The sequence below is a fragment of the Corvus brachyrhynchos genome, unplaced genomic scaffold, assembly GCF_000691975.1.
Source record: "Corvus brachyrhynchos isolate BGI_N302 unplaced genomic scaffold, ASM69197v1 scaffold59, whole genome shotgun sequence".
NCBI classification, from domain to species: domain Eukaryota; kingdom Metazoa; phylum Chordata; class Aves; order Passeriformes; family Corvidae; genus Corvus; species Corvus brachyrhynchos.
Window position 1 is genome coordinate 1,456,481 of NW_008246054.1, and position 13,136 is coordinate 1,469,616.

The 13,136-nt window shown below is 43.6% G+C and overlaps 1 protein-coding gene across 1 annotated transcript in view; it reads left to right on the forward strand.

Annotated features, from left to right (window-relative positions):
- DENND1A (DENN domain containing 1A) overlaps window positions 1-13,136 on the forward strand; it is a 165,065-nt gene that overhangs the window by 137,743 nt on the left and 14,186 nt on the right. Inside the window, exon 21 of the mRNA XM_017745390.1 lies at window positions 10,557-10,616. Within this exon, the coding sequence (XP_017600879.1) occupies window positions 10,557-10,616 (60 nt within the window). The remainder of the gene's footprint in view (window positions 1-10,556; window positions 10,617-13,136) is intronic.

Consider the following 13,136-nt stretch of genomic DNA (forward strand, 5'->3'; position numbering starts at 1 on the left):
TATCGACAGCTGAGCTGTTCACATTAGTTACTCGTGTAATGTTTCTTTTGGTACGTCTGCAAAACAGAGTTTGTGGGGAGGTTTGAAGAGCTAACTATTTAGAAAATGTTGTAGTTGCTGTGATTTTCATGGAAAAACAGCCAGTATTTATTATTAGTTTGTCCGTGTTCCCCTATTAAGTGTAGCCTGACTCAAAAAATAACAGGATTTATATTCACAGTTCTCTTTTCTTTTGCTCTATCTATTCTTTACACTGTTCTGACCAGAAAAGAAGGAGGGAGTATCTCATTTCTTCTAAAGAAGCAAAGTGTAATTTTAAAGCAATTGTAAAACATTATAAAATGTGAAGCAAACCAGTTTCAGAGAAGTGTCTATGAATAGAAACCAGTTGGTGTGGCTGCACTGACTGTTCAGGTATTAGATGGGGCTACCCCAGGTCTGATCAGTGCTCAGAGCAGTGTTGTCTGCATCATTTTAGAATTAGATTTATTTCTTTCAGTACTTTTGCCACTGTGCTAAATGTAAGTTCTTGGAGACTTTTTAAAAATCATTCTCTTCCAATTAAGTATTTGCAGAGATTTATTTTTCCATTACTTTCTGTGCCAATACAGTCGAGAGGAATTTGGGCTACTGGAGGAATGCAGCCATCTAGCTCCAGCAGGGACATGTTACATTTCATTTGAAGCAGTCAGAAACCAGATAATATTACAATTTATTTTCAGTTTCTCCTTCAGATTTTTGTGAACGATGGATGGTTCAAACATTATGGTAGATTAATGAAATATATATTTGAGTGGTAAGTGCAAATTTAAATTCATGAGGTTTTTTAGTAGTCACTTTCAAATTTTTTAATGATCACTTTCTCTGTGTCGAAAGAAACACACATCAGCTTTCCTGACCCCTGGCTGTGGGGAGAGGCTCTCTGGCTAAATGCTTATTGCTGTCATCACATTACAAATGTTGGTTTCCAAAAACTGATCTGACTTAGCAGTTGTAGGGCTCTCTCACTCACAGCCTTTGTCCTGGCACAGGTCTGCTTTTCCTGATAGCCCAATGCCAAAACAAAAATGGAATCATACTTTCATTTAAAAGGAAAAGATGTTCAGGTTTATGAAATATAGATTAAGGCTTTGGGGAGGAAAAAAGCAGCAACATTTACTGTATAAACGGGAGATGGCTTCTAACTCGTGATTAAAGGCAGAGATTTTAGTGTCACTTTTAACTCTGTCTAGAATACAGAAGGTGGGAACAATTAAAAAGGCACAAGAACTCTGAAATAAGGGCTGTTTGTGCATTCACAGCTCTTCTAAACTGAAGAGGATGAAAGAGGCTTTTTTCTCATTGTCAGGGGCTCTCTCGGAGTGCAGCATTGTGCGGCTGGCAGCGAGGTTTAAAATGCATGCGTGCGCTGGGGGTCAGGGCCCCGGCTCGGGGCGCGCGGCGATGCAGGGAGCCCGGCCGCGGCGCCGCAGCGAGCGCCACACAGCCGCCGCGCGGGCCTTTAATTGAGACGTGCTGTCAAAGTGACAAACACATTTGCATACAGTCTATTTATTTTCCTCGGAAAGGTCTGCAGTGTGCTGTTGGTTGAACATTCTTAATCAGCTCGCTGTAAGTGAGCCGGCAGCGAGCTGTCCTGTGCTGGGTGCTCCTCTTCATTACATGACAGATTAGCTAAAGGGGGATGGGCTAGCGAGCCAGCAGCAACCTTTAATTTTAACTCATTATCTCTCACCCTAGAGTGAGGGAGTTGCTAGCTTTTCCAAACACAGTTGTGTATCTGCAGTTGTTAGGCTACGAAAATATCAGTAAAATATCTTGAAATGCCTGTGAAAGCACAGCCCCTCAGCTGATGGTTCACCAAAATTTGGCAATAATTATCTGACGGGGGGCCGGGGGGGGGGCAGATTCTGTATGACCTGGCTCGTCTTGGTGAGTGGTGATCGGGCATCATTGGAGAGCCTTGTTTATTATGGAATTGTTTTAATGATGCTTTCTGTGCATCATGAAGACATTGTGGAAAAGCTCTCCTGGATGGTGAAAAGGATTTTAGCCAGAGAGCCTGGGGCAATGCGGTAAAGATCTAAACAAAGTGCTCTTACTGAAGAGACCACCGTGGGAGGGTGGGACCACTGCTTTTCCTGGGTGGGACTTCGCATGCTTTTCCCAGGGTGTGCCTTTCTTACTGATTCGTGCCTCAGCCAAATACAGGAACTATCACCACAGACTCTGGGACAATGCAACTGCAGTCAACAAGTAGCAGGAGCGGTACAGGCGGCTCAGGGATGGCTCAGGGTTTAATTTTCAAGCCAAGGCCAAGATTCAAATGAGAGGCTTGTAGTACTGAGTAGTGCTCCGTGTTTGGGGGAAGAGTAAGGTTAATAATTATGGAAGATCCAGTGCTACAGAGAGTATCTCTTGTGATGCTGGGCTGATGGTTGGACTTGATGATCTGACCAGTCTTTTTCAACCTTAATGATTCTATAAATGTCCTATTACTTGCTTTCTTCTGTTTTTTGTCTTAAAACCTGACCAAAATGTCCTTAAAGCATCAGAACACAGGCTGCATATTCAACTGCCAGAGCTCTCCTCAGGATCCTTCCCAGTGTGCCAGGCAGGGCAGGCACTGGGAGCCCTGTAAGCCCTGACCAAGGTAGAGTGGGACGCTGATACAGGCGATTTGTGACTCGGGGGTTTGGGCCCTTGTTTCCATGCCTACACTTGTACTTTTTAGGTAGAACACACGTGTCTGTGTTGTCCTTGAGCTGTTTGGAGAATAAACACTACACAGTGTCATAGTGACTGTTTTGAACAGGTGCCTTGTCCAAGCAAGCAGCTGTTTGGGCTACTTTGGCAGGACCCACAGAGTTCATACAGGATTGGTACCTGTGCCCAGTCTTCCCACTAGTCTGGGACGGGTGGTGTGAGCACACAGGATGAGCCCAAGGGCTTCTAAATCAAACCTACACTTAGAAACGTTCTTCCTTAGGAGCTTCCCCACAGTCAGTAGCACCACTGATTTAGTGCAATTAAACCAGCAAATGATAAGCTGCCAGAAACATCACTTGTTGGGAAAGGGAATCATTTCATTAGAAGCAAGTGCTCCTGGCAGCTCTGTACAGCTCTCTAATTGTGTCTGTTATAATTAGAATGTCTTTTGTCAGCTTAGCTGGGTTTATGTTTTCTATGGCTTGTTTTTATTTACCAGCAAATAGGATATTTAATTCCATTTGTGTACCAAAAGGTGTACAGTTTAGGAAAATACAAAAGACTCTTCCACGTATATCTTTAGTAGAGAGATTCAATCATGTTTTACTCTTGATGCAAACTACAGAGAACCAGTGCTCTGGGGACTAACATAAACAGCTATGAAACAAATGGAAAATGCACTAATGTACTGAAGCAGCTTGTCTGACTGTGGCTTCTCTGGGTTCTCTCCCCAGCTCATTCTGACTGCTGTTAAACTTTTGCAGGCCACAGCATGGAAATTGCCATCTTATTTGCTGTTCTGAGCCCTTTTGCTGTAAATGAACATGTTCATTTCTCCTATTCACAGTCTTCACTTGGACACACAGAACAAACAACTCGGCTTTGTAGGGCAGTGCTCTTCTTCCAGGAGATTAAATGGCATTAAGAGGTCAGGGGAAGATGGGGAGAACACCAGCCAGCTACATTCCAGGAATGCAGAACTGGATCGCTGAGGCCAGAGGCAGCAGAGGAGGGATTATCTCCAGGGTAAAAGGGATGAAGTAGGGAAGGGAGGAAGGCTCCTTTGCCAGACCCTGTGACTCCCTTCACACCCAGGTGCATTGGAACAATAGCAGATTCCCCTGGATCACAGCAGGCATTGTGTAGCACTGAGGTAGAAACCAAAGGGGAAAGGGGAAAACAAGTTCATTTGCTAATATTCGTATAACTGTATGCTCTGGTTGCAGAGCCAGCTCCTCCTCTGGCCACTCTGAGCTGCTCAGACAATAGTGGGACCTTCATTAAGAAAATGAGCCTCCTTTCCACTCTTCCCCATGGATGAGCAATGTGGGTTCCCATTTCCTTTCTGTGGACCCACATGGGGTTTCCTCCCTTTATTCATTTGATTCTTTATGGATTTAGCAAAAGTGTAAGTTCTTTAAAATTATTTTGTCTTCAGAAAGTATCTCTTCTACCCTCATTTATTCTCACTCCTTTCTTTGCCTGTTCCTTTCAGGAACAAATTCAGTGTTGCTCAGTAAAAGTCACCCCACAAGAAAGACAGATGTCTTGACCCAGAAGCACTTGTCCATCTAATGTCTGCTTGAGACCACTCAAATGTCCCATCAGGTTCTTAGGGGACAGTGTTTGTTGTCAGAGGAGTAAAACCAGTGTCAATGGACAAGACAAGAAAGGATTGAAATTCTGCTTTGTGGTGTGCAGGATTAGCAGAGCTGACAATCCATGGGGTGGGTGTTAGGGAAAGCCTGCACTGGCCATGTGTGCCCATCAGGGACAAGTGTGAGCAGCACCTGCAGAGTGTGCCCTGGGTCTCTGCCCCTCCTGCACCTGCTCCCCAGGGCTTCCCAAGGAGCAGGCACAGCTGGGTTCTCTCCAGCCACTGCAGCAGTGGAGTCCCTGTGGGCCTGGTGCCATGCAAGAATTCATGCTTTGCAGTGACATTGTGGCCCCAGTCTACATCCAGCAGATGTGTTCAGCCATGAAAAAGCACTTTGCAGACTATGGCTTTTAGTGTTTTCCAGCTGTCTCGGTATTTCAGGCACTCCTCACACAGGGGTGTTAGGAATCACTGTCCTGCTCCGGATACATGGTGTCAGGTGCTGCAATGGCTGGATGTGTGAAGGGAATGCTGGCAGAGCTGACCTCCCAGGGCTTGTGACAAGCGACAGCAGCTGTAACGTGTCTGCAGAGTCTCCTTGTTAGTCCTGTTCTGCTGAGGAACCCATAAATATCTTGTAGAGAGGATCTTGGTCCATCACTGCTGGCATGTGGAAGGAGAGTTGTGCTTTATAAATAATACATACATAGAAAATAAATACATCAGTACATGCAAGGCTACCCAAATCACCTAGATTGACAACCTGAGGAGAGCTCGCAGTGTCTTATGGATGACTTGCTTCTCTATCAATGTAGATCAGCATCCAGAAGCTTCTTATGTATTACTTATGAAGTTGATATGTACAGTTAGGCCAGAACTGTCTGAATTGACCTCTGGGCCACTGGATTAAACCAGGAGAATAAAGGGAAAAGACCCCACTGTGACAGTTTGTTTGGCCAGGCATTTTTTGGATTTGCCCTTCAGAGCTGGGCTGATGAATACCAAATAAAACAGCTGGGAGTGCCAGACTGCAGACCGAGGGTCCATGTCCTTCTGTGGGTGTGTGGAGGAGAGTGTCCCCCCAATTATGCAGCCTGGCTTGGTGAATGATGAAGCTGAGCGAAGCAGAGAGTCATTGCTGTTTACAGAACTCCTTAAATGAGAGACCATCTCTTTTTTCTTTTTCTTTTTCTTTTTTTTTTTCTGTGCAAGTATTCTACTTGCTAGAGAGGAATAGCTGTTAAGAGATAATAAGGGATCTGTCCATTTTCCAACATTTTAAATCATGTGCGTTACATGATCTCTTTGATTTGAATTCCAGCATCAGGACCACAGAAAGCCAACAAAAGCTAACAAAATGACCAGTTTAAAAAGAAAACACACACAAACCAGTGTGGCTTTTTTCTTCAAATTTAATATTGTATTGCTGGATTTTCTAGTATTTTAAATGAAAAATATATGTAGTTAGTTCCATGTTGACAATGTCCTTGAGGATTTGACAGTGAGATTTTCCAGCAGTTGCTCTTCGTTAGAATCCTGGTGGTGTTTAATAAGGCAGCCAAACTGCTGGCACCTCGGGCTCGTGTTTGTTCTCCGAGGGCTCGGGGCTGCTGCAGTAAGCACATCGACCAGGGCTGATCATTACAAGGGCGTACGCCACCATGAATAAAAATGTCACACGTTCTCCCATCTCACAGCAGTACAAAATGTCAGTCCTGTCAAACAGACATTGCAGGTAGCACTGAGCAGTCAGTACAAATTGGGAAGCCGAATATTCCCCCAGCTTTCTGATATTCTTCATCTGAAGCAGAAGAAAAACAGTTGTTAACCTATTAGCTGTGATTTTAAACTCTGCTGAGGTAGAAGATGGATAGGCTTTAACACATGGGGATAAATACATTCCTGGGGTCTGGGATTTTTTGCAACGTGTCTCTCCATCCGTGTATGTTGAGGAATAGAATGAAAACAAACCACAGCAAAATGAACCTCATTTTGGTAGAAGTCCTCTGGAAAAATGATCATCTCAGTGAGATTCTCTTTCAACCCCTTCCCTGTTTTGTCTCTGTGAATAGTTGGACAAAGCCCTCCTTGCTGGTTTGCTGTAATCTGGAAAGGGCCTGCTTCAATGAGTTAAGGGAGTTTTCCTTCATGGTCCTGTCATTATGCAGCAACGTCACAGAGAGCTGGGGTTTTATTCTCCTTCTGGACAAATGAAGGTTGTGCTGCTTCAGGGTAAGGCCTATTGTGCAGTGCAAGAGTCCATAGGGTATCTTCCTGGCTTAGTATAGCACCAGGAACATCCCTCTGTGTTCACTGAGTTACCCATCTAGGATGGAGGCATGGATATTGTCAGTGCAGGATTCTGCTGTTACTGCAGGGTCCAGAAAAAAATCTGGTGCAAAAAGTTAACTGCAAAGTGGTGCCAAAATATCAGAGAAGTTACAAGAAATTATACAAAGTCAGCAGTGGTTGCCTGAGGGGACAAGGAGAACAGGTAAAAAGGGCTGCAGTGTTCTGTGTCACAGTGAGTACCACAAAGAAAGGGGCTCAAAGTCCATTCTTTGTGTAGAAATTTCTTTGGTTTTTCTGACACCTTCTCAGAACAGAAATCTGGTGTGTGTGTGTTTAGTGTAGTGAATCATGACAAATGAATCCCTTGTCCAAATGGTGGTGAGTGCTGGAGTAAATTGCTAAGGAAGGCCCAGTGAGGAGCAGGGATGGCAAAGCTCTGCAGGACCAGAGCAGAGCAAGTGGAAAGGGGATCAGCAGAACCCTGGCCTGCTCCTGCCTTGTGTAGTTACTGTCTGCAGCATGATCCTTTCCTATCCAGGGCCTCACTACACGGGAACAAAATGGAATCAACACGTGTGAGGCTTCTTTGAACCAGAATGACTCTAAATTGAATTAAATGTTTTGTGTTCTGTAGGCACCTGTTCGTGGGAAGAGGTACCAACTGCATGTAGCTCAGTGTGCAGTGGCTTTCAGACTGTGGTACCTGGGCTCTGTGCCAGGTAAATAAGAGGCTGTTGACAGGCATCTCCTTTGGAAAATGTCAGGAGTTCTCAAACTGCAAAGTGTCAGATTGTATCAGTTTAATGGTTATGGGGTGGCTTACATTTTTTTAGAAGAACTGAGTGCACGTATAGATGGGAGGAGGTCAGGGTGGATGTTCAGCTGCTTCAGCAGGCAGAAAGTGAGAGTGGACCACTAAGTGGTCACAGTCTCAGATTTTACTGATACCACCTTCTGTGGGTTTTACTGCTGGTTTGCATAGGACAGGGACTTTCCTGTCGCTGGAGCTGGGAAGTGATCAGAAGTCTTGACAGGCCTTTAACCACAGATACCATCATATTCCTCCTATCTACATCACAGAACAACACATGCTGCTTTGGGCATGGCCTGTCTAAGGCTCCTGAACACACATAGAAAAATATATGCATGTCATTTTCAAAATTCTTCCCTTTTTTTCTGTAATTGCAGACAAAAAAAATAAAGTACCATTCAGTTCTACAGCCCAGGAGTTTATTGTTTAAGGCATGAGTTTTTAGAATAGCATCAGTTATCAACATTAATAATCCGCAGTGGTGTTCCCGTGGTTTTGGGATTTTGGCTTTAGGTGTTGCTGCATTTTTGCCAGACTTGTTCTACCTTCCCTATCTACAAATGTGGCTTGAAGAATGAGGCATCCCTTAAAACATGGAAATTATTTTTATCACAGGACCCAGCAGATTTCCGTTGAAGTATTTCAGAGTGTAAATTAAAAATATATGCTGTAAAGCATACACTGTTCCTGTCATCCCAGTTTGTGAGCTGTACATAAGGGAGCATGTAAAAAGCAGAGTGTGCTGTGCAGGGATCTGGATGGATAATAAAACAGCTGCCTCGTAGATTCCATCTGCTTTCTCTACTGAATCTTTTTAGGTACCAGACATTTTTCAGTGTTGTTATTTTCTCCCTTTTTTTTTTAATTGAGTGTTCAGTTGAGGTCCAGCGTGTTCTCCCAAAGTCAGCACTTCAGGTCTCTTGCAGCCTGGTGTGTGTGAGCCTGGCTTCATCCAGCACAAGGCATCTCTCTCCTATGGCTGATTGGCTTTAAAGTATTTTCAAACCAGTCCTCAAGTTCGGAAGGAAACAAGATACTCATGTAGAAAAGCTTTGTTTTGGAAATTATTGGAAACACCCTCACTGCTAACTGAGAAAGAGAAACACTTCTTTCTCCACATACTGACAAACCCGTTTTCATCTGGTTGTGTTTCCTTTGAGCATTTCCTTCTGGTTGCACTTGTTGTTACACATGAACTAGCACCTCTAATTTACTCACAAGGCTCTGTTTTGAATACCACCTTAAAAAAAATCTCAGAAGATATCCACAATTAGTTTGGGATAATATTCTGCCCACAGGCTGTTACCTTGCAGATGAAAAATTATCCTTTTGTAATGTTTTCTCTAGTATAAAACCCTAAATAGCTGTATTGCAAAAGTTCCTTGGGTATATAATAGCTACTTTATGAGATGTGGGATCTATAATTTTTAAATAGTATTTTGATAGTGTAAAAGTGAATGTAAGATTTTTCTTGCTCCAGCATCTCATAGCTTAAAGTCACTTGTCTGATAATTAGTAAAGCAGTGCCAGATCCGCAGTCATAAAATTGGCTTTCTGCAAATTTTCTGTCTTGTTGCTTCAGAAGTATTTAGAACAAGACAATTAAGCAAATATCCAGAGGAAAAAGGTATGCTAGTAAACAGCTATTGGTGAGAAAGTGCTAATTTAGGCATTTCTCCCCTTCACAGGAAAAGCTGTAGTACATACATTTAGGACCATACCTAGAATAGCAATTTAGCAGCTTTTAGCACTGCAGCCATGTGCTGGTTAGTGCCCATTCATCCCTACAGCCCAGGTAATTAAGTTGATATTCCAACACAGCTTCACCTGCTGACCTTTTAGAAACAATGTGTTTTGCTGCATTAACAAATTAACTTCAAATCAGTGGCTCTCCCAGTAAACACGGAGAGTTTGAACATGCTTGCTTATCCCACTGTGGTGACAGACAGGAGGACCAACACTGGCAGTGCGGCTCTGGTAAAGTCCCTGTTCCCTGCAGGTGCCTCCCCGCCGCCCTGGGCCTGCTCCTGCCTGTGTTCACAGCCCTGTGTTAAGCCAGGCCTGTCCCTGCTCAATGCAGAGAGCACTGCTGCCAGTGGGGAGTTCTGTCTTACCTGCTCTGAGATGTGGGGCTCGGCAGTGCAGTGTGTGGTGCAGCACATACAAACCTCCCAACAAACTCCATTGTTGGCAGCACTGGGTAACTGAAATTGGAAACTGAGTGTTGGATTTGCCTGTGTTGTTACAAGCACTGAGGTCACAGTTCTGGGAGTGAACATGATGCCTGGTTAGAAGTCCAAGAGACAAAAAAGGCTTCTACACCTTTAATCTTTTCCCAAAGCAGCATTTGTATGTCTTTATTGTGGAAACACGTAGAACTGTTTTTTGATCAGAGAGGATTTAGATAGGTGATATCTAAATCTCAGCTGGAAAAAATAATCTAGTGACAGGATAAGGAAATGAAAGAATTGGCTCCTGCAAAGGAGTAGTTTATTTAAATATAAATATATAGAGTATTTGTAGTATGTTCATTTTCACTTACACAGAACTAAAATGATACTTGCACAAGAAGTTTTGAGTTCTAGGCCATCATGATGCTTTAAGGTCTGGCTTGTAATTGTTGGTCACTTCGGAGTCCAATCCAGGACAGGATCTGAACATAAGCTCACCTTTAAGTGCTTGAAAAGTTTTTTTCCATGCTCTTAAATGTCTGGTTTGAGGCTTTCTGCATAAGTTTTCACTAGTACTAAAAATCACTTGAGATTTTAGTGAAAGTGTTTTTGAATATCCTGGTTTCCATTTGCATAAATGTAGTCTAGAGCACTTGGACCTCAAGGTCCAAGATTCCACCTTGAACATCTTTGTTGTGTCAGTAAATTTTGACTGTCTGGTTGGAGTGCTGTCCCTGCTGCCTTTGGTGTGACAAGAGCTGAGTTCGGCCCAGGCAGACACGGTACCTGTGCTGCCGAGGCACGTTGTGGCTCATGAGGTTTGTCACTGGTTTGGAAAAACAAAATAAGAAAAATGGGATTTTGTGAGGTGAGTATGAAGGTAATCACGTGCTGTCACATGCTCATGCCACTTTTGCCAGGACATCAGCAGTGTTTCCATGCAGGTGACTTTAATTTAGTCTCCACTTTGCTGCAGCAGCACAGACTCCGCCCGCCGCGGCCGCCGCCCCCAAAGATCCAGCGGTCCTCCAGGCCCGTGAGTAGCTGGAGATTGTTTCGCTGCCACAGCTTAACACTGCCTGAGTTATGCTCTTCGTAGCACTACTAAACCCTGGTAGTTTGGATTGTCAAACTCTGCACAAAAGCCATGTGTGAATTATGCTCCTAAACTGCCTTCTCTCTGCTGCGGCACAGCCCTGGGACCCGCGGTTGTTCTGCTTTTCTCTGGCGAGCCCTGCAGCTCTTGGGCAGCTCTGCAGGTAACTGGGGCTGCTCTGGCCACGTCTGGTTTGACTTTTGCAGTGATTTCTTACACACAAAGCTCTGCTAGACTGGCTGGCAGAAGTTTTTAGCCAGTGAGCTTTTGAAGACTTGCACTGAACTCAAATCTGAAAGGAAGCAGAAGCCTGAAGAGAAAATATTTATTCTCTGCAAGTTACTCTTTAAATTAATTGGGATGCCTAATTCTTCTCCATGGGACAGATGTGTGAATAGACTTGAAGAAAACAAGGTTGATCTTTGGCAGTAGAACATTGGCACTGTGTTATGGGTGACACACACTGGGTAATTCCATGGTGTAAAACAAAGGGATGGCAGGTTGGCCAGAGGAAGGGACTCTTCCATGGAAGAACTGCACAGAAATTACTGACAGTGCAGTGCCTTTACTGTGTTAGGCAGGGATACCTTATCTCAGCAGTTTTCCCCCCAAAACACTCGCTGTAGGACAGTTTTTACCTATGGACTGTGCAGGATGGCGTTAAAACTGGGCACCCTGCTGGGTCTGCAGTAGATTTTTATTTTCTTTAGAAGCACAGGCAAGACATATCAATTTAGGAGGGGTATGGGTTTTTGCTACAGCCGTGGAAGATACTTATGTGTATTCAGGACTTCAGCTTTATGAATATAATTCCCCCTAAATAATCTTGCTTCCTTATCCATACACATACATGCATAAGAAAGAGAGAGATGCAAGTTTTCAAATCTAATCTTGCTAAAACTTGTTAAAATGTGTTTTGGATGAGCAGGTAACTGGTTAACAAGTGCAACTGGGTGTGTGTTTTAACTTTTGGTCTCTGGTGCATGTTCCTGTGTGACATTTCAGTGGCATGTGTTTCTTCTCCTCCCTCTTTTTAACTCTGGGTGTTTAGCTTAACAGAGTCATTTTAATGTTTTTTTTTTCCCCGAAGAATTCTGTTTTCTGTGTTTAAAAAGCAGCATTGTCTATGATTATGTGTGTTCTCTTAAATGCAATGGGCATGGGAGACCCTCCCAGATGTGTTTCACTAGGATCAGTCTTTGCATGTGTACTGTGGGGTTCCTGTAGTGCTTCCATGCCCTCGTGTTCCACATTTGGCAGGTGTAAGGGGGCATGTTGTGATTCCTCTGTACCGAAGTTGCTGAACTATATTGTTCAAATGGAGTCATTTATTATGTGGAAGTCTTGTTAAGACTGTTTAATCTCCCAGCTGCAGTGTATTAATAGTCCTCACTGTAACATGGTTGGTTCAACTGTCTTTGCTCCCAATGTGATTGATAAAAGGTTGGAAATGTTATAATGAAAGCTCCTGTTGCATTCCTCTGGCTGTGTCAGTAAGTGGAACAGAAAGGCTTCATTCATCAAGGGGAAATTCAAGATAAATGTAAATTATTATAATCAATCCCAAAAATATGCTTGTACAAAATATACATAAATTTGTTGTTGTTCAGAACTGTTATTTGGCTTTTAGTAGTTGCAACACATTTCTGTATGTGTAAATAATACTTTGTGCAGGCTGCTTTTTCCCTCTCAGGCTTGGCAGCTCCTACAGAGGTGGGTATCAGCAAGTGATTTATCCTGGCCTTGTACACAAGCACTGAAGGAGGAGACCAGGCCACATAATACCAGAATTCCAGAGAAGTACTTTGTGCTGTAAGGAGGAATCCATGGGCACTAGCGCTTGCAATATGAGTAATTGCTAATAATAAAGCCAAAAACACAGACCAAAGAAAGGTTAAGGAAGCAGAACAGAGATGTTCTTTGCATTCTGCTGCTTTGGAAATGAGTGGTGGTGGTATTATGAAAGAGAGAGGGTTGTTGCTTCTAATTAATGGAGGTCTGTTTGGATTAATAGTGGCTGTTTGGAAACTTTATTCAATTAGAAAAAGTTAAAATGTAATAATTATGCATAAAGTTGATGGGGGCAGTAATAAGCACATTCAACCCTTCTGTCCTGGAAGTTTACCTTTTTTCTTTTGGCTGTGTGCTCACGTAATTGGATTTCTTTGATACTTTTGCATTTGATAAGCATTTAACCTTGCCTCTGTGGCTATGTGAGACTCAAAATCTCAAGGAATGGACTTGATACCTGGCTTTTCCCTGCAGTTCCCTGTGAACAATGCTCTAAATCCCGCTTAGCTTTGTCACCCCGCACCGGGCTGGGGGCCCCCAGAGCCACCCCAAACTCTCATCTCTCTCCCTCCTCGGCAGCACACCCACCCGAAAGGTGAAAGTGTTCCCAGCATGCTGACAGGCCAGCTTTACACATCAGCTCCCTGCTCCCATTTAATTAAGCAGCTT